Raw genomic sequence first — 25803 nt, 5'->3', positions numbered from 1 at the left:
ACACCCTGAAGTTTCTGAATGAAAATGGACAAAGGTGTAAAACTGTATTTATTTTCTTTGACTTTATTAGCACACAACAGAAAAAATAGCATTGTAGTGATTTCTCATGATGGTCTATTAAACAGAAAATAGATCAATGATAGCTGCCACTGTATTTGTTGATAATTTAAGTCACTCCTTTTGTTTAATCATTTTAAGCATGGGTATCACAAATATGACCTGCTTTGTTAGTTGTTTGTGAATCTAATACTTTGGAAGTACTTTGAAATCCCAAAGTGGACTGTACAACATCATTCTAGGTTGTTGCTGGGTTTTAAATCAAGCTCTGAATTCTACCCATGTTACAAATGGTGAGACTTTTCCAAAAATGATCGCTATTTTATTGTGAGAAATAAGCCTCTCATGTAAGTTAAAAACTTGATGTTCAAGTACACTTGGTGGTGATAAGTGGTTTATCCTGGGTAGAACTGTATAAAGCTGTGCCAACCTAACATGGGAGCGGTACCTCCATTCTCATGGTACAGGGTTCTCCTCTTGATGGTGACTGGAATAGAATTTAAATTTACATTGTAGAAATGCTGGCTGGGTTATGAAAAAGAGAGATTGGAGAACAGCTGGCGTTCAGATCAGTGTTACTCCAGATTAACTTTCAATTTATGCTTCTTGAACTTTAGCTCCCCAATATCAGGGAAGCAGTCATCTGTTATTTTTATCCAACTAGTCCCCTTTTGGCTCTTCTACTTGTTTTCTCTACTGGATGCACCCCTCTTTTCATATGCTCATTAAGGTCCCCTGAGATGTGCAAAACATATCAAATGGAATATGAGTTATTGAACAGAAATTGTGGAATGCATGGCACAGCTCTTTTAATGAAAGAGAAGTTGGGCTCGGTAGGGTAGCATGCGGTCAAGGCAGAGAGGACCAAAGTGCTTCAGGGTTGGCAGTCCCAATTTTTTTTGTTCTGTCTTCTGTTATTGAAAACCTAGCAATCAAATCAGATTTCTATAGGAATAAACAACTTGCCAAATTATGTTTACCAATTGGTTCTTTGCCAGAGAGAGCTTTTAGTAGGAATGGAGAAGAGGGAAGACAAAAATTTTTAAACTTTCATTTATGACAAAATCAAGTGCGCTTTCATGGGGAAGAGAGAATACAGAATTACAGCTGAAAGCCAAAGAATGCTGTGAAAGAAAACCATGACAATGAAAGGGTCATGAGTCCACACAGGCCACCACTGACACACACACATAATCCCATGGCCTCGTGTTGAAGAAAGTTTAAAACGTTGCTTTTCTGAACAATACACTTTAACACACTGCTGCCATATAATCAAATTCATGGAGGTAGTTATATGTAAAAATAAAAATTACCATAAAGTAATATGCTGTATCATAATAATACATAAGTGTGCAAAATGCCGACAGATGTGTTGACCCCTTAAAGTTGAACACCTCACAGAGATTCAACCAGATTCAGTTTTGTAAACCTTTCAGTTGATAAATTCTAAGACTAGATAAGCAGTCATGTAACACAAAGCTATGGTTTTGCTGGAGGAACACTGGCAAAGCTTGGAGAGGGCCCAAGGATGTGGACATCAAAAGCCTCACCAATCGGGTGAGACCATCTTGGACACATGCCTTTGTCACATGTCACAAATCACATTTGTCATGTGCTTCCTCCCACTACTTCTCCTCCATTCAAGAATCCAGATTAGATTCAGACCAGAGTATTTCTATTTGGGACATCTGCTTATATGGTATACCATCTTTAAAGTCCACCATTTCTACACTAATGGCTGCTGGTCTAAGGGAGTTTTCATTTAAAAAAAAAAAAATCATGTACCCCTAGCATCAAGCAAATAGCATACATATTTTATTTGAACGTCTTCTGTAAACCTATTTCTTGTGAAATTCATATCTTAAAGCTTCTCTTAAATGTAATGATTTCTTTCCTGCTCACATAGTACTTGATTATTTCAATGGCTACTTTCAGATAGTCAACTGGAGGCTCATGTCTTATACGAATGGTTATATTATTTATTAGCTGAGTATGATAAAAATTTGAGAGCAGGGTTTTTGAAAACCTGAATGAAGACAGAAAAATTTAGTAACCATATGGTATACAGCTCCCCAAGGAAATAGACAATGTGGTCTACTAGTTACATTTTCATTCTTTCTGGGCATATTTAAGCAATGAAATAATGCATTGCTGAACAACTGAGACATGCCTTAGAGGAATAAGGCATGAGATTGAAAACTGACTGACTTAAGCATTTCAATGATGGGGCAATTTACAAAGAAGCATGCTTGAATTTTACTACAATAGGCTCCCCAAAAGAAGTCAAACCAAACTAGAGGAACCCAATTGGACCCAATGCAATTTTCAAGTAGCTGACAAAACACGAAAGAGTATTCATATGGTTTAAGAATTTGTCTCACTACTTATCTGCCTTCCTTAAACAGATTGCTAATGATTAAACCTAATATGGAAGGAAAAGTATCATATAAATTTTATGACAATTTTTAAAATTTGAAGTGACAAAACTCTATGTCCATGTATATTACAATGTATAGCTCCAAACAGCACATGCTTCTCAAAACTAAATACAACTTTATGTCAGACCATTTCCTTGCATCAGATGTAATCCTTTTGTAAATTGTTTTTCCATCATCTACAGATGTATTCAACTATCCTCAGAAAGTAAAACATAGGGATGTCTCTTTCCTATAAGCCTAGAACTTAAATGTTGGAAATCTGGATCTTTGCTGTTGAACCTTCTTTGTATTGAACTTGACATTGTAAAATAAAGCAAAATGTTAAACCATTTTGAAATAAGTTGGGCTAATTACTATATATCCACCTAAAAAAGCCTCCTGAAATTGGTTACAAAGTATCTGTAAACATTACTCTGGCATAGTTCATGTATGCATAACTGTCATTACAATAGATTTTTGGGGAGTACAAATTATGATTATACCACATTAGCAGAATGAGCACATTCTGTTGTTTATTACATGGGCACATGTATATTTCTAATCAAAAATTACTTTAAAAGTTTTTCTTTATAGATATCTTCCCAGGAATAAAAGGCCTGAAGTTCAACTCTCCCTAAATTTGCTCTTTCCTATTACCACTAAAAATTATCTTCCATAGCCTAATTTAGGCATTCTATTTAAAACTACATAAAATAGATTTATGTCCTTCCATTAGAAAGAATAACATCCTCAGGCCATACTCTTCATTTGTATCACAAAGAACATTTTGCTTTTAAACAAACTAATTCTTATATCTATTATAGTAAGATAAGATGGTCATAAGTTTCACAAGGAGGAAATCATCCTCCTTAAATATTTGATTAATACCTTTTAAAAGTCCACATTACCTCTTCCATCACTTACTGTTGTGCCCCAGCCAGACTGGCAATTCCCTTCCTTTGTCCACTTCAGATTCAAAGGCCTATATTCCTGTTTGTGATTATGGAAGGTTAAAAATCAAGACAAGCATCTGTTACACTGAAAAGGGAAAATCTGAAAATACTCCCAGTATTTCCATTGCAACCCTTCTGACACACTTCCATGGGAGCCTGGAAAATAGTGTCACAAAAACTCACAGTGAAAAATGACTGGTGCATAAACAATTCACACACAAAGGGCTGGGTCCCTTCTGGTCAGTTTGGCATTGATTTCCTTCAAGGTGGACCCTCGAATTTGACATTTTGTGGTGGCTTGGGGTTTCTATTATTATTATTATTATTATTTTTAAAAGTGTCAAGGATCAGTTCTGTGGCCCCATTTAACCACAGACTGGAGCAACACGTATCTGTGGCATTTTAAAATGGAATTGGTAACTGCATGACATTGAAAATGCATACTCCACTTACAGTGTCGAGACTTTCCTATGTGTGCTCAGATACAATTAGTGAAGCAAAAGTATACATATCACCCCTACTGCTATTCAGTTGCTACAGAGCCATAAATGTGAAAAGCAATACTCTGAAATAAAGACTTTTTTTTTGCCCTAGCCTATTTAGCAGCACAGTTTAAGTAGATCCCAAAACTGTGCCTGAGATGCTTGTCTTTCTGAAGATGTAAACATCAGTCCCAGTGTCGTAAACTTTGCTGTATCGAGTGAGACAGAAGATCTGAGGCAGAAGGACTATCACACGCTAGTAACAGAAGCTTGCAAGCAGTTGGATGGTTTCTGTAGCTTCTCAGCTTCACTGGTCGGGGGATCTGTATTTGCACGGAAGTTGAAGGCTGGACCAGCTCCACCGTGGGCTGGACTCAAAGCAGGATTCTGACGACGGTTACTTTCAACAATGCTTGATGTGTTGGAAGCCAGGCTCTCTCGAGTACTAAAAGAGTAAAAAGGGTTGGTTTTGTTTTGCTTTGAATATAAATAATTATATACTGAGCCCCAGAGGAAGAGCAAATGATGTAGTTAATGGATTTCCTCTGTGGCTTCGTCTCTACTGATTATTAGCATATGCTCTTCCAGCCAGGGCTCCAGGAGCTCCGTGGACACATGTTGCAATCAGCAGCACAGTGAATGAATAAAGGGTTTCGGCGCTGCCAAATGTGCTTGGAAATGGCTCTCCTTTCTTTTCACATTTACAGAAACTACTTCAAAGTTTGATATGGTAGATAACTATTACACTATTTTTAAAATGAATACTCACCCATGGAATGATTTCATTTCAGGCTGGAAATATGTGGGCATAACTGCTCCTTGACAAAGTGAATAATTTGACTTGATTCCATTTATGTCTTTGATTAGCACATTCTGACTTTGGTGGACTCCAAGCACGCCACCAGCTAAGTTGGCACATTAATGACAAAATCTTTTGAAACACTTGATACCTCTGTTTCAAATTTTATTTTAAATTTATTTTCACTTTAATTTACTTTTTTTTTTTGTACTGGGGATTGAACTCAGGACCTTGTGCCTGCCAGGCAGTTACTTATGCCACTGAGCTACATCCTGGCTTGTTTCAAATTTTAACATGTCAATTAAAATACAGCATTTTAAGAAAAAGGACCTTAGATTTTTTTCTATTTATTTCTCACTTTCATTGACAGAACTATTTTTCATTTTAAACACTTCATATAAAATGGAACTAATTTAAAAGCTTTTATCATTTCAATTTCTCTTCTACTTTTAGTGTTTGTTTGTTTGTTTGTTTGTTTGTTTTTGGTACAAGGTCTTGCTACACAGCTTGGACTCATAGTGATCCTCCTGTCTCAGCCTCCCCATTCCTGGCATTACAGGTGTGTGCCACCATGCCCTGTTCCAGGGCCAGCTGGGCATGAGATATTGGGAAATTGAATTTGGGTCTTTGTCCTTCCCAGGCAGGTCCTTAAACCACTGAGCTATTTTCCCAGCCCCTAACTTTTAAGAATAAGAAATATTTAAATCTATTTTTAAGAGATTTAAAACATTTAACATTTCAAAGATGTAGGGCAATAATGGAACTAAGATTGCCTAACCCCACTGGGGGAGCTGAATAAATTTCTTTCAGATCCCCAAAAGCGGCTACAAGAAACTTAACTTCCACAGAGACTGAAGAAGCCATAATAATTTTCCATAACCACCTCAGTGAGTAGATTCAAACTTTAGAAAACATTTAGTCCCCATATCTAATTTAAGGGTGTTACAGCTAGTCAACAGATGAATTCTCCACTGTAGTGGAGACATCCTAAACAAATATAAATTCTGTCTGAATCCTCTATTCTGCATCCCTTTCTCACAAGCAATGGACATGTACCACCCCAAGATTTCACAGTATATTTCTTCAGTGCCATTCTCAGTCATGACAGTAACTTTAGCACTACTTGACTTCCTCACATCTGCAATGGGGAGAGTTACCATGTAACGTACTCCTCACAGAGTGACCACAAGAACATATACAGCAACAAAGAAGTTGTCCCATGCAAAGCTAGAAAAATGCAAATTATTCCTGTTACACATCTAGCATACTTACATAGCCAGGGAGGCTTGGCTTGGAAATCAATACTTACTAATGACATCTTCTGTATAGGAAAAAGCATGTTTAAGGTCCAAATGGTATAATTTTAAACTGACTTTTGAGGAATAGGCTTAACATTCATTGAATACATGCTGTATTCCAGGTAGGGTCCCAGGTATTATACACATATATCATGGCAACAGATCACTTAAGTTGGGAGTTGTAGCTGCAGTGCAATGACTTTAAGTAGCTTTGACCATTTCTAGTACATTAATAGTGCTAAGTTCACACACTATTCCAATTTCTTCAAAGAATATTTCATTTCTGCTGTAATAATGAGTATAGTCTGTGACATATTGAAAGTTCTGAACATGCTGATGGAAAGGTTAATGGAGATGGATTTTTAAATACTCTTGAAATTTAATTCAGTACAAATATTCCAGATATTTAATTTTTCTGAATGAGACTTAAAGGAATACAACTTTAAAAACAAGGTTTCAGGCTTTTATAGGCAGGAGAAATGAACCAGGTAGCTCTGTTGTTCATCCTTCAGCCCGCATGGTTTCAGTGGGCCCCAGGCTTCCACAGAGTGTATACAGGCTGTGCTGGAAGCCTATGTTCTCTGATTTTCATATTGTATTGTTTAACCAGTTATTGCCTTAGTGTTGGAGTAACAGATTTCTCATAACAAGACTTTATTTTCCTTATGAGTTCTTCCAGGATAGTTCAAGTTTTAGCATCTAACTTTTTTAGTATCCTCTATTTTTGAACAAAAGGGACTAAAGAATTTTGGAAATGTGGTTGAACAAAACATCTGGGTCACCACTGTAATCTTTGGGTTTCAATCGTTTTTTTTGTTTGATTCTTAATTGCTTAGTAAATTATTTCTAAGATATTTGTATATCTTAGAAACAAACACACCCCTTAAGAAATAAACACCCCCCTTAAGATTCCCAAGTCTCATAGGAGTGGAAGGGCTAGTATGGTAAGGTCATTTAGCTAAAATACTACTCATTTTGAAAACTCCAAGTCAAATATTTTCTTTCATAGAACTTCAAATATTGGCAAGGCAACTAACTTTCTGAGTGTGGCTCTGGAAATCGAACCCAGGGCCTTGTGCATGCAAGACAAGAACTCTACCACTGAGCTCCACCCTCAGCCTGAAAGGCAGCTTACTTTATTAAGGTATAGAGAAAAAAGTTTTCCATCTAGCTTCTAACCAAAGGATATTATATATGACAGCAGTAAAATCAGTAAGTAGTTTTAAATTCTCTAACTGCATAAAATTTATGGGTGATTTACATATTCCTGGAGAAAAAAATCTCTTCCTTGAATCAGTGGACAGATATGGCAAATGCATGAAATTTGTCTGTTGGAAGAAAATTTACATTCTCCCATGAAAATCATTTAAGTACATTATCTTAAAAATAAAAATAAACTTACTTCAAGAAATAATCCTAGTCGTAAGTTCTATATGCTATACTCCAAGTTTTCAGATAATATATTCTGTGGATATACTGGTTCACCTATTTCATGAATAGTTCCATTTATCCATACATAAACACTTTCAATGTAGCAGGTTTTGAGGTAGAGTCCACTTAACTAGTCCTAGCATCTCTTTAGTAACACTGTCTAGAGTTTTATAGCTTCTGCCTGGGGAAATCCAGAAAGCAAGAGGGGGACATGAAAGGTTAGAAATAACTGTTTGAAAAGCATTAGGCAATAGAGTCTAGATAATAAGGAATAGTAGAATATAAAGATATAGGGAAATGAACCACATCTTCTATAAAGGATGGCTTTGAAGTTTTATCATGGACTACAGACCTTCAATTATGCTATCTGGTATCCACCACTAGGATGACAAGAGGGAAAAAGTACAGAAGAGGAAAAGGATAGAGAAAATAATTTGGAAAACAAATTAAGACTTGATTTGGGATTAAAACATTATTTAACAAAACAATTTCTTAGAGAGGTAGGTCATTAAATAGACCAGTGGTTTTTTTGACTGGATTCTGTGGCTCCCTGAGGTCTCTCAGAAATTCCTCAAGGGACAAGTCAAAGAGACGTGGGATGCCTGGGAAATGCATTAACATGGAAAAAAGTTTCCATGAGCAGGTAATCATCAGAGTCATCATCATTGAGAACTAGGCCTTTATGAGCTAATAAAGGCATAACATGGGACATATTAATGAGTCTCAATTCTGACTTGGGATGCTCTGTCCACAAATAATCCAAAGATATGATAAAATGATCGTAACAAATTTAATTGATAATTAAAAATAAATACATAATGCACATAATCCTACTTGTAAAAATCATTATTGTTGTTAAGATCTTCGGCATCACTGTTAAGAATACCAATCTCTCAGTAGTATTTCTGCATCTCAGAGTCACCAATCTGGAGTATAATTTAGAAGAAGGTTTAAGACCCAAACTGCCCTTTAAGAAGAGTTAAGAAGAAACAAGGAAGTTTCAGAGACACAATTTGTTTATGTGACCCTTGAACAATGTCTGTCCTTTGGGCCCATCAGCCATTCTATCAGCTCAATTGCCATTGGCTGCTGACTTATAGAAAAGAGATAACTGTGATGATGACATCTAACTGGCTGTATGAGCACTACAGGAGGAGAAAGAAAAGCTGGCACCTGTTTGGATCTAACAAAGCACAGGCCTCTAGCTTTTCTGAGAGAGGAACAAGTTTCCATTTCCCTGAGGACAGGGGTGTGGGTGACGGAGGAAGGTACACAAGCAAGAGAGGCAGGCACACAAAGGAGAGGTTAAAAAGGTAGCAAGCTCCTAGCTCCTCTAGGCTTCGGAACTGGCAGTTACACTGTCACTAGAGAACTGCGCCCTAGTACCACTCCAAGTGCCCAACCCCCATCTCCTGCTGACTGTTCACTCTATTTAAAAAGTTTGAAATGTGAAGGGCTTAAAAAATCCCCTCTCTCAGCATGGTGGCAATACAAGGAGAAATTTTAAAACACTGGGAAATATTAGTCTTTTTGGTCTATACTGATGCAAGTTTGAGGGAAGGAGCCAACCCACCAGTCCAGATTGGTGATCTCTACAGCTGCAGAAACATTTTTTTTTTCAATTCCTGAAAAAGAAGTCAGAAACAGGTTGTTAACAATATAAATCAGACAACTCTTAACCCTTATTCACAAAACTGAGACTGCGAGAAGCTTTCCAAGTTATTTGCATGAAGCCCCCAGCCCTGATGCGTGTGCGCGCGTGCGTGCGCAGAAAGACACCTCTCCCTACCGTGGGGAGTTGAATCCACTGTCCACAGTGATGCTGCTGCTGTCCATGCTGTCCAGCCGGGCTGAGTGAGTGGCTCTCTGGTTGCTGCTGCTGTCAGTCTCTTTTGGGGCAAGGAGGTTGAGGTTCTTCTCAAACTTCCTCTGCAAGTCTCTTTCCTTCTCCCTCTCGAGTAGCCACTGCATGGTGCCTACATCATCTCTATTTTTCTCCTCCTCCGTGTTTTTGTTCGCCCCTTCCTCAGAGTCATCATCATCGGAGACATTGTAATAGTCGAAAGAAGCTTCCTGGTTCCCGCCTGACTCTTGCTGACGCTGGGAGGCGGGCATGGCTTGTGCAGCCGAGGTCCCCAGGGAAGGTTCCAGTTTCTCACATCGGCCGGACATTGTGTCAGTAGGTGTCTTCGGGTGAGATTTGAGGAGGGACAGGCTTGATTTGTGATAGCTGTTTACAGACAAGGTGCTGTGAAGAGGTTTGAACAGTGTGTCTTTGCTGAATATCTCTTTCCTCTTATCCAGGCTGCTGGGCTCAGCGCCATGGTGCTGGACCAGGCGTCCATTGGCAATCCCTTCAGCCACTCCACCCGAAGTGGCAGGGCCCACGCCTGGTCCTTTTGGGGATTCCTCCTTGTGCCCAACAGGCTCCCTGGAAGAATGGGGGACCTGTCTGTCAGATGGAGACAGCTTTTTTACCCCTTCCACCAGGGTCAGCGTGTCATGGTCCTCCTTATTCTTCCCTAGAGGTGATGGCGCCGTGAGCACTGTCTCACTAGAGGTGTTGCACTGGAAGTAGTCATCTGTGGCTGCTTTTGTTGGGCAAGAGTTGAGTTCACCATAGGATGGCAAACTCTCAGGGGGCTTGCCTGGGTCCAAAAGGCTACAAGCACTGGAAGGTTCTTTGCCACTACTGACTACTTCTGGAATACATACCTCTTTATAGCTTGTGGATGAAATGTGAGCCCTTGGGTGGCCAATAGCCTGTGCAGGCCTTAAAGTACTGTCATCAATATAGGACTGGCTAGGGGTCTGATCATCTTGGCTACATCCTTCAGCTAGGTCTTCAGGCGTGCCGAGAGAAGAAGCACCCAGGGGGCCCTTGGAGTTATCCATTGATCTAGATCGCTCCTTGGCTTTGTTGGATCGCTCATTCCTGGACCTTCGGTCCTGGGTATGGCTGTGACTTCGGTGGACTTTTGAGTGGGAGCTTCCCCTGGAAGGTTCTGGAAAAGGCATCTCAGTTCTCCTTTTGGCCAATTCACCAGATACATCCCATTCTGGTGTCATAGGAAAGTGGGACTCAATCACGTTTGTGTTGCTGTGCATGATGAAGTTATCTCCTTTGTGTTCAATGATGAAGCAGCCCTCTCTGGGTGCCCTGGTCAGAGGGTCACAAAAATCATACTCTCTTTCACCAGGGATTTCCAGATGTGAGGCATCTGAAGGGTCTCCTTTAGATACTCTTGTCTTGCTGTGTGACCGAGATTTCCCATGGGACTTGCGATGAGTCCTACTCTTTTTACTTCTTCCGCTGTGGTGAGCAGAGGATCCGGCTTTACTCCTATGTGCTTTTTCTTCTTCAAGTTTCTTCATCAGCGCCGTGTGCCTCATGACATTTTCCACAGTCAAGTCGGGGTTAATACGTCGAATGATCTCCATCTCTACTTCCCGAGGGATAGTCGTTGGTGTGTCCTCATCTCGCAGAGGCCACTCCTCAGGAGGAAACTGGGCAGAAAAATTGGCTAATTGTTTGGTCTTGTCTTTCTTAAAACTTAGCCGGAATAACTTGAGCCCAAATTTTTTTGACTGCTTTTCACTATCTTTAGGTTTTGAGAGAGTTTCTGTCTTATAAGAAAAATTTACAGTACTTTTGCTCTTTTCAGTGGGTGGCACCTGGCATAGTGAAGGAGGGCAGTAAGGGTCTTTGCAGTCCTTGGCGGGTTTCCTCTGCAGAGTCGATGCATGCATGCTGTGCACGTCTTCTCGGCAGCAGTGGCAAGAGTCGCAGTGGTTTCTGGGCAATGTCCGTTCCCTGACACAGCCTGAGGCAGAGGGTGTTATGGTTCCAGGTTGTGGAGAGGTACACTGAGGCCTGTCAGGTATCCTCTCATCCAAATGGTACCATTTACTGCTAGTTCTTATGAGGGAAGGAGTTATGAAATATGTCTGTGGGGTCACGATGAAATAGCCATCAGGAGTTGGATAGATTTTCCTTTCCCGTACCAGCGTGTTCAGCGTGTGCCGCAAGATTTCTTGACTTGGGGTTGGAACACCTAAAATCAAAAAGAAACATACTTATGAGAACTTAGTGGGAACATGCTGTTGATTCCTGATGTTTAGAATCCTATTAATACTGCCAAGCTCCAAAGTCTACCTCATGATACAAACTCAGTGTCCACACCAAGGTATTTATTGAGTGTGAATCCTAGTTTTCTCTTATAACTTCTATAAATATGATTGCCTATAGAATGAAAAAGTATAAAAACTGAAATTGGGCTGGGGCAATAGCGCAAGGATAGAGATCTTGCCTAGCACTTATGAAGGCCTGGGTTCAAATTTCCAGTACTGTATAAAAAATAGTTTGAAAGGAAGATATGGAAGTTGGTGGAGTTAGACTGCTACTGTTGTTACACTAACCTAAATTGTGAAGATCATTTTTAAGTAAGATAAAAATGAAAATGAGTGCTGGGGAGATAGCTTAATGCTTAAGTGCCTGCCTGGAAAGAGCAAGGTTGTGAGTTCAATCCCTGGTATCAAAAAAGAAAATGAAAATAGGATAGAAATTTAGAGGAAAGTCTTTTTAACAAGAGCAATTAAGAAACCATGGTTAAAAAAAGGCATCTTTAAAAAAAAAAAAAGCATCTTCAATTGCAAACAATTCTAATGTGAAGCTACCACATTAGAACTCTTCTAAATGCTTGGGGTTTTTTTAATGGTAATTACCTAAGTTTATAAATTAATGTATATAAAAGGGCAAGTAGGCTTGACCATTGCCTATGATGTGCCTTCTAGTTCTGAAATCATCATCACCTTCAAGTTTGAAACTCACTATTGTACCAATTAAAATCAGGAAAGATCATTCTCCATTTTGGTGTAAGTCTAGCAGATAGAAGTGGTTTTGCTAGTTTGTAATGAGCAAGTTCTAATAAGCACATCCATAAAAGAAAAGATACTCTGTTCATAATTATTGGTGTTATGTCCATAACTCCTATATTTGCTAGAATAGAAACACTGAGGAAAAAATGACACATATTTCTTTGTGCAATGACTAATACTATTTTCAAAAGGTTTTGTGTGCATTTTTATGTCTTCTCTACCTGAAAAAACAGAACTAAGAGTATATTCTTAAGAGAGTATAAATTTTCTAGGTTACAGCCCATACACTTTATTTATTGGGTATTTTACATTCTTTATACTCAATAAAATTGATCTGAATGACAAATTTGGAAATTGATGTCAGGTCAAATCACAAATACTTCCAGTGTTCAGCCATGACTGAGCCACAAAAAGGTGATTTCACATGGATCAACCCAAACTGAAGAAAGCAGTCTGATGTGGAATGTGAAAGCCCAAGATTTGGAGGCCAGTTGCCAGGTAGAAAGCCGGGGTTCACCCCTGCTGGCTAGCGCTATTGGTAGAGTCACTCATTCTCCTACGCTCCCACTCCCATTATAATTTGGTTTGGGACACCTCCCACACATCTATGAATTAAAGGGTTGGTTCCCATCTTGACCCTTCAGAGAGGTGTTGAAACTTGTGCAAGTAGAGGTTTTCTAGGTCACTAGGAGTGTACCTTGGAGGAGACTATGATCTCAGCCTTCTCTCTCTTTTGCTTTCTGACTTAAGGTGTGTGTTATTGCTCCACTATGTGCTCTAACCATGTTGTGCTATCTTGCCACAGGCTCAAAAGGAATGCAGCCAATTGAACACAGGGGCTCAAAGCCCTAAAACTGGGAGCCAAAATAAATTCTTTCTCTTTATAGTTGATTATCTCAGGTATTTGCTACAGTAATGAGAAACTGACTAGCACCACTCTCCCACATTCATATGCTGAAATCCAAACTCTTCAGTATCCCCTCCTGAGATTACCTGATTCAGAAATCAGATCTTTATAGCTGTAGCCAAGTAAAATGAGATTCTTAGGTGGGTCCTAATCCAGTATGATTAATGTTAATTTACATACAGAGATGTTGACAGAGAGGCTAGAACTAACTCTTTCCTTACAGTCATCAGAAGGGATCAACCAAACTTTCTTGACATTTTGGGTTGGGCCTTCTGGTCTTCAGAACTGTAAGATGATAAATTTCTGTTAAGTTATCTGCACTTTGGAACAGCAGCCCTAACAAAGAAATGAAGCGGTAACTCAGTTTCTCTAAACCTCTGCTTGTTGATATGAAAATGTGGGTAAAGATGGTACCTAGCCTCATAACGTTATTAAGAGTTTAAAAGAGGGGCTGGAGAGATGGCTCAGTGGTCTAAAGCACCTACTTGGAACAAGCTTGGCAAGGCATCAGGGACCGCGGTTCAATCCCCCAGCACCACATGCCAGCCAGCCCCGCCTCCTGGTGGGCTGAGCTGGCCACACACACACACACACACACACACCTCTCTCTCTCTCTCTCTCTCTCTCTCTCTCTCAAATAAATAAAAATTTTAAAAAAAGAGTTTAAAAGAGTTCAATGCAAGTGAACAATACCTGACATAAAGTGAGTGGTCATTAAACACTATTAGTGTCAACTTTGGGGGATGTAATGGCTGATACATTGAGAAGGCTAGGTACTTGACTAAGTGAGTCAGCAGGGGGCAGGGTCCTCTCTTTGTAAATATCCTGAGCGGGTGCAAGAGGAGGGCAGGGAGACAGCGTGGGTGCAAAGGACCTACCCTTCAGTGGAGAGCCTGAATCCAATATAAGGGAGGAAAAGAGGCTCATTCGCCCTGTTTTTGTTGTCTACCACCTTGAACTATTGCTCTTGTGCCATGCCACCCTGCCTTGGAGCCAGCTGATTATGGATTACAAACACCATAAACTATGAGCTAAATAAACCTTTTCTTCCTTAATATTGGGTATTGGGTACTTCGTCTAGCAAGGAGAAAACAGTAACCCATACAGCTAAGAAGCCATGCAAATCCACCTTCAGAGAATGTTGAGAATCTCCTAGCAAACCAGGAGAGCTGGGTGAGCAGAAAAGTTTAGGTTCCCCCAGCCCTTCCAAAACTACAAAAGGAGACTATCAAGGAATTAGAAATAGCCTAAATTCTCAAGGATAGAAGCTCCATGAATATGACATGACATATACTTGTGTTACTGACATACACAAAGGTGTCCACTTGTGTTACCAACTTTAGAAAGCACATTAGTGAGCAAGGCAGAACAAGTAAGGTTGCTCATGCTTGATGAACTCCTTAATGTAATTATTTAACTTTTGAGTTGCCTAATTTTCTTAAGTGTAATGCTTACTGTTGATAAATGCATTCTTGTGCAAATAATTTTAAGGCCGGTATAACAAAATTTTCTCTAGCTTTGAGGTGCTTTCTGTATAATATAGAAATATCCAAGTATTTTGATTTAGTAGCGATCTAAACCAAGCTGTACATATGCCATGCTTAGGTACCAATATTAAACAAACAAAAAAAATGCTTACACATAAGATAAGCAACTTTAAGGACCTCTGACATCCCACTAACAATCAGGCCTCCTGGTGACTAAGAGAAGACACCATTCATGTAGATAAAGACCCCAGAGAGGAAGACTCACTTCCCACATTGTAGTCCATGGATCATGTAGGTGTTAGCATAGCAATTAAGATTCACAAACCCAGGTGTAAAACCGACCATATCCTAAAGATACATTTATAAGAATTTAGGATCACATAATTTGCATGGTTGCCCCAAAGAAAAGCTGAGGCTTAACTCAAAGCCATGACTTTAAGGCAACACTTACAGTGTATGATATAATTTGCTGACTGTAGACTTGCCATGAATAACTTTAAACACATCAAACTGTACAGAATTATGACTACAGTGCCATTACCTTACTCACCACTAAGGCCAGTGCCTTTGGTTGATCTCAAATGAAAGGATAAGAACTTCCACGAGATTTGATCTATGCCTTTTAAAAAAATCTTGGATTTTCACTCAAAAGTGAGTGGCTATCACTCAAATAATGTTTATTCTGAAAGAAAGAACCCATAAGCATTCTTTTCTCCCCATACTTTTATCTTGAGTTTTCAAAGACTTAACTGGAAATTGCTGATATTTATGGTTATTATTTTATTATTAAGCCCTGGAATAATGACTCATACTTTCAATGATAGACAAAATCCTGAGCTCTACCAGAAAACTGTGGGGCTGACCTGAAGAAGTAATGGATATTTGCATATTCATGGTCATCATGTGCTCTTTTTTTTTAGTGTATTTGGTGCAGGGTCTCACCATGCAGCTCAGACTCCTAGTGATCCTCCTGTCTTAGCCTCCCCAGCACTGGAATTACAGGTGAACACCACCACACCAGGTCTCTGTGGCCAGTTCAGCATGCCCAGGGGTGGGGCTGGTGCAGCATGTGGTGCTGGGGATCATATCCAGGTTCCTGTGCTTGCCAAATCAGGCACTGCTGAGCTATCTTGCTGGCCCATGAATTCAATTTTTGAACTCATGCTTAAAGAACAAAGGTAAGTTTTACATTCTAACAAGACTGAAATCTGACCTCACTCCTTTTCCATACCTTTCCATTTTCCAAGGTAAAAATATTTCTTAAAAGACTGCACCGCAATGTGATGTTCCTTAGACCTACAAATTGCTTTAGCTTCTCAAATCTGATCAGCTGTGAAAACAGAGAGCACTCGCACTTGTTCTACATGTTAAACATTTCTGGCTGAAAATGGTTTGTTTTGATTTTGGGGGACGTGGTCCCTACATTGCTAATACTGGCCTAGAATTCTTAGATTCAAACAATTCTCCTACCTCAGTCTTTCAAGTAGCTGGGAGTGCAGGAGTGTACCACTGCACCCAGCTGTAAACACATTTAGTGGGCTTCTTTAGATTATTCTTCGTGTTTATGAACACTGGATGAGGTAAAGTGTAGTAGGATGAAACGGAAATAGAACATGGTGTAGTTACATTAACAAGCTCCACTAAATTCTAAAGTTAACTCAACCCTACACCCAGACTTAGGCTCTAACTGTATCTCCCTAAGATCAGCCTTCCTCCCAGGATGCTCCAGCTCCAAGAACATAACAAGTCTTAGCCCAACTTAAACCTCCACTCATTCTGGATGAATGAATAGTTCTTTAGAAACAGGAAAGGCAAGTATTTATTCTTTTTAAACCTTTTAAAAAATATTCTTGTTTTTGTACAGGAATCTGATAAATAAAAGCCACTGAGTTAATCTGAAAAGAACTCCAGTTACATAAGGTGATAATTAAGTTTTGTTTTAGTGGATGAAACATTTTTAGTAGAAAACTAGTTGTTAAAATCTCGTCAAGATGTGGATGTCCAAAACCAAACAGGAGCCAAATTCTACACTATTTTTTTATTTATATAAATGAGAATATATTTTAATAATACTTATGAATCCAAAATTTTATTATCAAATAGATTTTTTAATGTAAATACTCTTACACTTAAAAACATACAAATATGATATTTAAGCCCCTCCAGAGTATTACCACTGTCACTGAAAGCACATTTTTCAAAATAGAATCGAAAGCACTAATATTTCAAAAGTGTTTTTGTTCTGATATAGCTTAAGTGATGAAAGGTGAAAATAATGAAAGGAACAGAAGAGAAGAAAGGAAGGAAAGAGATAAGCCGGAAGGCATCTCCGTATTAGTAAATTAATAAAAAAAAAAGAAATGAAAGCAGACCAGAAACAAGTATGACTTGGTACAAAATGCTAATTTAAATCTGGAGCTACTACTGCTGAGCAAAATTGTAAATAATTACCACTACATCTCTGACTAGGGGTGACAGAACAGTAAACAGCGTAGGCCCGGTGAGGCCTACTGTATCCGGTGTGCACACCCTACTCTGTCAGTGCAGCATAATGATCTAAAGAGAATCTATTCAGACATAGATGTGTTCCAAAAATCTTTGTTTACAAAAACAAGTGGTGGCCCACACTGGGCCACAGTCCATAAACACTTGCCCCAGACTCAGTTTTGTGCAGTCTCTTTGCAAACTTGTGGGGTCGCCAGCACCACACTCATGACGAAGCTCCAGTCAGGTCCGCTCATTTCCTCTACGACCAAGGCCTTGGGGTTAAAGTTCACTTGCGCCAAAGCTAGCAAGCCAGTTATGCTTTGAAGTATGAGTGATATATGGACTTCCCAACAAAGTATTCCAACAGGAATATTGCTATCAGCTGCCTCACAGTGACACGTGTCTCACTGTCACATACTGTCTGTGCATTCTTCCCATTCTTTATTTTATAGCTCCCTAGTGGGTGGTAGACAACTAATTCTGAAAAGGCTATATGATCTTTCATGAAGCTATAGAAAAATAAAAGGATTTTTAAAGCTTCTGAGTTTGACATCCGAAGCATAAAGCAGGAATAAGGGCCTCCCTTCACCACAGACAGCTGGGCTGGTACCTTCTTTTTATATTTTTAAAGGAAAGCAGAAATGTATTTTATTTTTAAAATGAAATTATAACTAACTTATCAAGTCATATTCTCTAAAAGTTCATCAATCCATGCCACAAACATGCAAGATGTTTTTGACATTATTTTTTCTGTAGTTTAATCCCTATGGACTAAGATTTTCAGTTAGCTGTTTCTGACTAGTGTCATTTTCACATATTTGAGGAAGGGTGGATTGCAAAAGTTGAACTGAGTCCTGGTGATTTTTGTCAAATTCTCTATTTGGCTTAGTGCCAATTTAAAAAGTACTGCACCTCAAGCAATAAGATTACTTTTGACATAACACAGGTGCTTTGATTTTTAAGAACAAAAGAAAAGTTTCTGGTCAGTTTTGAAGAATGCCAGGCACTCGTCTATAATTCTAGCACTGTGAAAGGGTGAGTGTGGAGGATTACAAGTTTGAGCCCAGCCCAGGCAAATTAACGAGACTTTGTTCTAAAATAAAAAAATAAAAAATAAAAATAAAACAAAGATAGGGTGAGGGGTATATAGCTGAGTGTGAAAGCCCTGGTTTCAATCCCCAGTGCGGGGGGGGGGGGGGAATCAAAGCTTCCAGAACAGTCCATTTGAAGTTCTCGAGGCAGAGAGTACACCTGCCTTCAGAAAAGACCCTGTTCTTTTCTCATTACCTGGGAAACACGTTGTCAGGTGTTCCATCAGTGCTTCCTGGGTGACAGGTTTCCTTGCTGAGTTCATTGCTGAGATGGCCAAGCAAAGGATTTCCCCCAATGGAATGAATTGAGACTGACTGATGGGAGACATACTGATTGGTGATACATCACCTGCAGAAAAATAAAGCGAGCCTTTCATTAAAACTCCCAGTCATTTGTCACACGCACACATACCCCTTTGCGCACACACGTGTGCGCGCTCGCGCACACACACACACACACACACACACACACACGCTGACAGTCCCTTCTCCCTTGGATTAGGAACACAAAAATCTGAATTCTGAAATTGGTGATAGCCACAGCCAATCCCACACAGGTGAAAAGCCCTCCACACAAGGTGGATGCCTCTACTGCTCTGACAAATAAAAACTTCCCTTTGAACCCTGAGGTCTCATTTAAATAGCGTACTAAAAGTTCTGCAACAATGAAACTTTGACAAATGATTTCTGTTTTTATTAACTCGGGGTTGGTTTATTTAATAACTGCCATTCACATGTCAACAAATGCATCTGTGGTAACTTGATGATTCATTCATTCAAATGTGGAGTGTGTTATGTGTCAGGCATTTGCCAGGGGACTGGGAGCTATAGACAGAAAATGAGCAAGCTCCCCTCCTGCAAACATTTCTGCCCTCCAAGAGTTTCTATTTAAATGAAGGAAATAGAGAAGTTCATCAAAGATCACTGTGCAGTGGGACAAATGCACACACAAAAAACCCCAAAACAATAAGCTTGAGAAAGAGGGGAGGGTGTCCCATCACCTAAGGATGCGGTGGGACTCAAAACCAGTATGGTGCATGGTTTTCCAAGGCTGCATAGTCTGAATCCTGTATTAAGGAGTAGGACTTCAGTGTCCAAGTTAGAGGCCTGAACCCTTCTCTCCATGCCCAGCAGAGCTCAGAGCTCTCTTCCTGCTGCACCACATGAGGCTCCATCATCCCTACTGTGGCTCTCGTCTGTGCAAGATGGATGAGATGGAGATGAAAGGAGTAAGCCATTGCTCCAATGCCCAGAAGAAAGAGAAATACCCAAATTTAGAAAAGGAGAAGTCCAAGGATATTAAAAATCAACCCAAACTAGCAACTAATCTAATTTAGAATCCACAGACTTTGGGGGTCCATGAGATGTAAGTGTCATAAAGTGAAGCTATCTGGGCCATGGGTGGTGATGCAGGCCTACCAGTCCAGCACTCTGGGAGGTAAAGGCAGGAGGATCACAAGTTCAAGATTGGCCTAGGCAACTTAGCGAGTTAGCAAGACCCTGCCTGGAGTGTGGGGATGGAGGTCAGCACAAAAGGGAAAGGGAGAAAGACTCTGAAAAATTCCTATAGTAGCTAGGGGGTCAGCAGTAGGTAGATTCTAACCCATGGAATTTGAGGCTATTACTGGGAATGGGAGTTTCATTTACTGGCTGGGGAAAGTCAATTCACATTTGAGACCTTAATTAAAAAAAGAGTTTGTGGGCTGGGACCATTTGAGGAAGCAAGTTTGCAATAGCCTCAAACAGTGCATTTAAATCTTTTTAAAGAACTGTGCTCTTTATTCAAGCCAAATCGTGTTCTCCAAATCAATGTGTAACAAACAAATGCTGGTTTTCAGCTGCAGCTGAGGTGGGGACCAGGAGCCACATCTGTTCAACCCTATCCTCCAGGAAGCTCTGCAGCTTGGCCCCAGCCCCTCAGTAACTCGTAACTGCTCTGTGGCTCCATCTTGCCCCCTGTACCTCCACAGTAGAGGCCAAGGGCACTGAGCCCAACCTTCTTGCAGATTCACTAGGTCAGCGTTAGCCATGGGGACCCAAAGTCACCTGGGATTTGTGTGTGTGTGTGTGTGTGTGTGTGTTTGTGTGTGTGTGTGTGTGTGTGTGTGTGTGGCCAGCTCAACCCACCAGGGGGCGGGGCTGACTGGCATGTGGTGCGGGGGGATTGAACCGTGGTCACCCGTGCTTTGCTAAGCTTGTTCTAAGTAGGTGCTTTAGACCACTGAGCCATCTCACCAGCCCAACCTGGGATGGTTTTAAAAGTCAGATGAAAGAAAGAATGGGGACCAGCTTGTCAGAGGAGGAATTCAAAGAAGATTCCAGGACCGTTTGATTTATACGTCATTTGGAAGGCTAACACCTTTTGACATTTATACATCATAGTTAGGAACTTCCCAGAGGACTAAAAACATGAAAATATGATTTGGAAAAGTTCAGGTTTTTGTGTAGGTTACTTATAAGAGGAATCTTCTCTCCAAAAAAGAAATGACTACGAGCAAAATAAACTGCCTTGGGTCATGCTTTATGTTTTCAGATGAAATGATTTGCTCAGTTTTGCTGCCATCTTCCTACTTCCCTTTCATTCACTGCAGCCAACTGTAAGTGGTGACATGTTTTAAGTGTATCTGAACTGCAAGTGCTCTGAAAAAGCTGTTTCACTATAATAAAGAATATGTGCGGGAACTCTTAACTCAAGATACACAGCAAAAATGGAATCTGGATGCTCTAAGTAGCTACCTCCACACCATCCTGTTCTTAGACTTCACTAAGAAAAATTGTTCTCCACTCCCAACTATTATCAGAAATTTTGTGCACATCCAAATGTTGGGTCGATCTGCTCTTCTGACTGCCAACTCCAGTGCTCTCTGCTGCACTCCTGCCCCGGCCCAGCTCCTCTGCGAGCTTCCATGTTTCTCACCATTATGATGACTTGATATTCAGTCCTTCTCCCTGCTCCTGAGACCCCATCTCCACAGAGCGGTCAAGATCCCCATAGGAAAACAGAAAACGCTTCCTTGCGTAAAACTCTTCAGTGGCTGCCTACTGAACATAGAAGGAAGTCTGAGTCTGCACGGCCCACGAGGACGGCAGCGCTTGGCCCAGTCCGCCTGCCTCTGAGGCTGACCCTGCCCACCAGCTCCCTTCCTACTCCACCCTCACAACCTCTTCTGACTTGTGAACATGCCAGGCTTCTTCTGAACTCAGGCAAGATCTTGGTATTTTTTGTGGGCTTGGCCTGGGATGCTCCTTGACTGAACCGTTTTAGAACTGCTTGTTTCTCATACCTTAGTTCTCAAGTGAAAGGTCATGTCCCCAGGGAGCCTTACCCTGACCTCTCAGTCTAATACTGTCCCAACATAACATAATTTCTCTGTCTTCACTCTGTGTGTGTTTGTGTTTCCTGGTTTACTGTCTGTCTCATTCACTAGAACATAAACTCCATGACAAAAGGAAGCATGAACTCCACATCCTTAGTACCTAAAATAATAGTTTTCAGAATAAACCCAGTACATGCCATGCCTGTTCAATGAATGAATATCCATTTATAACATTATAAGACAATGAATTTCTCAGGACATTTTAAAGTTTTGTGATCTTGCATTCAGGGCTAAAACTATGAAGCAAACAAACACAGACCAAATACATTTAATGATCTATTTGAAGACATTCTCTGATTAATTTTATCAACAATAGTTCCCTGAAAACATAGTAATTACCTCATAAAATAATTATACATAAATTGAGATTTAGAACATGTTTTTAAGAACTGTATTAATAGAATCGTGATAATCTCTCAATAATGCAACATGTAATTCAGGTTTACCACAGCTTTCTGTGGATCTTATTTCAACCTGCTTAATAAGCCAACCAGTCATTCCTAAAATATGCTACTAGAAAATTCTTCTATCAACTAATCCACATTTACTTCTCCAAAGAAGAAAATATGAAAATACAAATATTGCTAAAATATTATTGATCACCATAATCTATATAACCTACAGATACCATATTTTCCATAAATTATGAATTATAACCTAATTGTCTACAACTTATAGATGTTTCATTTGTCAAAATGAGTTCTACATATATTCATGACAACTCAACTATAAGTTCATGGTAGATGTGGACTAATGAATTAATTCAAAACTGCTACCATTCTGTCCTATTGTACGAAAAAAGGAAATAGGTTTCAACTTTATATTTTTACCACTTAAGCAATCTTCAGTAAATATTTGTCAAATCTAGGACTATTCAGATAATAGCAAGCACAACAGCTTAACTCTGTTAAGCATTTAACAAATTTCTGTTACATGAACTTAAAATGTGAAAAAAAAATTACAATGGCACATGAACTTCCATTTTAAGAACATTTAACATTTAAAGCAGGTCAGTGAAAATCTAGACACTGGTTTCATACAAAGTACTTTGCCAGTTGATCAGTATGAAGGGAAAAATAAAATAGTGGGGTAGATGCTACATGGAAAATGGGCCCCTTAGACGAAAGCAGGAGAAAGTAGCAAGCTGGAAGCCCAGGAAACAGCATACAGAGCCTGCAAGAGCTAGATGTGTACTCACTCAGCTAGAGAAGGCTAGTGGTGAGGGGAGAAAAAAGGGAAGGCCAGATCTCGGGGGACAGAAGACTTATATCTTATTCTCAATGGCTATGGCGCACATGGTATGTTTAAAAAAATCATCCCTCTGTAACTGGCAAATGAGCTCGTGGCCAACACCATCACATACACTGATGGGGGCTGGGGGTGCTGAGGGAACAAGTAGGAATTCTGCAGGTGCCAGCCTGCGCAGTCTCACTGTCTAGAGCTTGTCACTTCTGCTTCAGCAAACATCATTACCCAGGACACAGACTTTCACTATTTCAATCCACCTCTCCTCCCTTCGGACTTTCAGCCAGTGACTGGCTAGAATTCTTTTCTTTTTTTTTTTTTTTTTTTTTTTTTTTTTTTTGGCGGAACCGGGGATTGAACTCAGATCCTTGTGTTTGCCAGTCAAGCACTTATCCTACTGAGCCATCTCCCCGGCCCCTAGAATTATTTTCAAAACAATTCTCAGTCACATAATTTATCCTTAAAAGAAACATCTGAATGCCTATTATATATCAAATGCTGTTAAGCACTCGAGGTCTGAAATTGTTCCTATCTTGGTTCTATTTGTGGGCCATAAAAAAGATAGTATTGTAATAAAGCCTTGTCTCTATGGATGTCATTTTATCCTTTTCAGTCATTAATTCAGGTTCTTTGTACTTCCAATCTTCATATACAAGGAAAGACAACACAACTCTTAAGTTGTGACATTCATGACAACTCATATTCATGCCCTATGACATGATACTTATATCTTTCAAAAAAAAAAAAAAGACTAAGAAGTAAATATAAGCCTACTCAATGTTGTCTTAAAATACCCATCTTCATATGACTGTACATGAAAAGTCAGAATTTTTCTAAGTGAACTGCATCATAATAAATGACAACCTTAAAAGCAAGCCAACTAGAATAAATGCTACATTTTAGCTTGTTTCAAATCTCAGTTTACCCCTCTAAACCTGTATTAAGTAATCAGTGATCCTGTTCTCCTGTTTATTTTTAAGTACTTTTTTTTCCTACTGTGAATATTAATTTAATCTATACCTTGGGTTGAACAATTATCTCAGACCCAATGAAATTCATGTACCAAAACAAATGCAACTATACTGATTATAAGTGGAAAATTCCCAACATAAGAAAGTATTCAGGAGATATGTTGATAAGAACCCAGTTTCTTAAAACAAAATACATTCATCCATCTGTCTTTCTCATGTATAAAATGAGGCTTTGGAAGAAATTACTTCAAATCCTTCAACCTAAAAAATTCTGTGCTCCTTTATCAATGCAGCAAAATTCTGGCAGAATCATAATAATACGCATATGTTAAGAAAACTATTTTGGTGCTCATCTGATCTGAAAAGTAGGTTTTAATTTTTAAGGAAATGGCTAAATATGTTTGTTATTACTTTTTCTCCTTATAATAAAGGCTTTCTAATTTATTCGAATTCAAAGTCTTGCTCAGCTTTGTTCTGCCAAAATTAACACTAAAGTTAAAATTATGAATGTCAATAAAATTACCCATGTAGCAGATAACTAAGATTCCTCATAAAAATAGTCATATATGTCTATAAAATGTGCAGTGGCCACTAGGACAGCACAACTTTATTTCTTTCAACAACTTATTCACAGAACTGTGAACTTGCCAAGTCTTATCCTAAAGGCCTCTGGGCTTGGGGCAATCATCCGCTCTCTGACATTAACAGCTAAGTAGACGACTTCTCTCATGCACAGTATCAAATAAATCTTATGTTTTACAATTTAATTCAATGTGTTAACTTTAATTTTATGTATAAGTGCTGTTTGGTTCCTTCAACAGAAAGTCTACTACAATATTTTTTAAAAAGCTATTTTGAAAAGAAAACACATATTCCTTTCCTATGCACTCGCTTGAAGACCACAGCGCCTCCACAGAGGGGGCAGAGCATATGGCTCCCATTAGCTCACAGGGTACTCTGCTTCCTTTGAAACCAGATTACTAGACTTCACTTTCAAATGTTTGTATTTGACATGTGAAAGAAAACTTGACATTGAAAAAGGCACTGTTACCAGTTTACTACAGGTTTGTTTTAAATGCCACTGGTTTCCAAACTTTAAAGTGAGTCTTTATTGCAAAAGTTAATGGAAGGAAATGACATTAAAAAAGAATTTTAGAATGTTTAGAAAGGCTGTAACTGCTTTTAGAAGGTTCTGTAATGTTTTATTTCAACACTTGATGGGTTTCTTAAAGAAGGACCAATTTTATTTATTTATTTATTTATTTATTTATTTATTTATAATTTATTTGGTACAAGGTCTTGCTATACAGCTTAGACTCATAGTGATCCTCCTATCTCAGCCTCCCTGATGTTGGGATTACAGGCATGCATCACCACACCCAGTTTCGTTGGCTGGCAAGGTGGTTCTGGGACCCACATAACCTGCAGTACCATGGATCAAACCTGGGTCCTTGTGCTTGCCAGGCGGGTGATTAGATGGCTGGGCTATCTTCCTGGCCAAGAATGTCCAATTTCTAAGGTTTAGTTTGAATAAAATACTTAAAAATAATAAATGGGAGGCATGATCAATAAAATTCAAATTAATTGTGTCCATCAGCTATGAGTTACTAAGAAATTTCTAAAGAGAGTTAAGAATAATCCTGGAGACTTATGACACATGCCAATTTGTGTTGACAGCCCCTGTTTCAGAAATCTTTCTGTTTATTAGTCTGGTCAAATGTAGAGATTCAACCAAGTGAAAAAACAAATCAATCAACACTTTGGTTTATAGAAGAAGCCTATCATCTTTCAGTGTATAGTCTCTCATTAGTCACAGCAGCTATTGCTCTGCTCCTGAGATCTGAGTACTGAGGAAACATTGTCATGGAATAAGAAGAGGTAAACAGATCAGAGGTATAGAAGAGCAATCCACAGAGAGTGATG

The 25803-nt window shown here is 39.3% G+C and overlaps 1 protein-coding gene across 5 annotated transcripts in view; it reads right to left on the bottom strand.

Annotated features, from left to right (window-relative positions):
* Nucleotides 1-3749: 3749 nt before the first annotated feature.
* Nucleotides 3750-25803, bottom strand: part of Stox2 (storkhead box 2) — a 315854-nt gene continuing 293800 nt past the window's right edge. For 2 of the 5 annotated variants that reach the window (XM_023699632.1, XM_023699635.1), the window contains exons 2-4: nucleotides 18484-18636; nucleotides 9227-11492; nucleotides 3758-4354 (exon numbers count right to left, since the gene is read on the bottom strand). In XM_023699632.1, the coding sequence (XP_023555400.1) occupies nucleotides 4159-4354; nucleotides 9227-11492; nucleotides 18484-18636 (2615 nt within the window). In that variant the 3' untranslated portion in view covers nucleotides 3758-4158. Of the gene's footprint in view, nucleotides 4355-9010; nucleotides 9063-9222; nucleotides 11493-18483; nucleotides 18637-25803 lie in introns of those variants that run through there. The other 3 variants (XM_023699633.1, XM_004639772.2, XM_023699634.1) reach the window with 3 other exon arrangements.

This window comes from Octodon degus, unplaced genomic scaffold (assembly GCF_000260255.1).
Source record: "Octodon degus isolate 3935 unplaced genomic scaffold, OctDeg1.0 scaffold00114, whole genome shotgun sequence".
Lineage (NCBI taxonomy): Eukaryota > Metazoa > Chordata > Mammalia > Rodentia > Octodontidae > Octodon > Octodon degus.
Note: the sequence above shows the minus strand (reverse complement) of the source record. Positions and strands in the feature narration are given on the sequence as shown.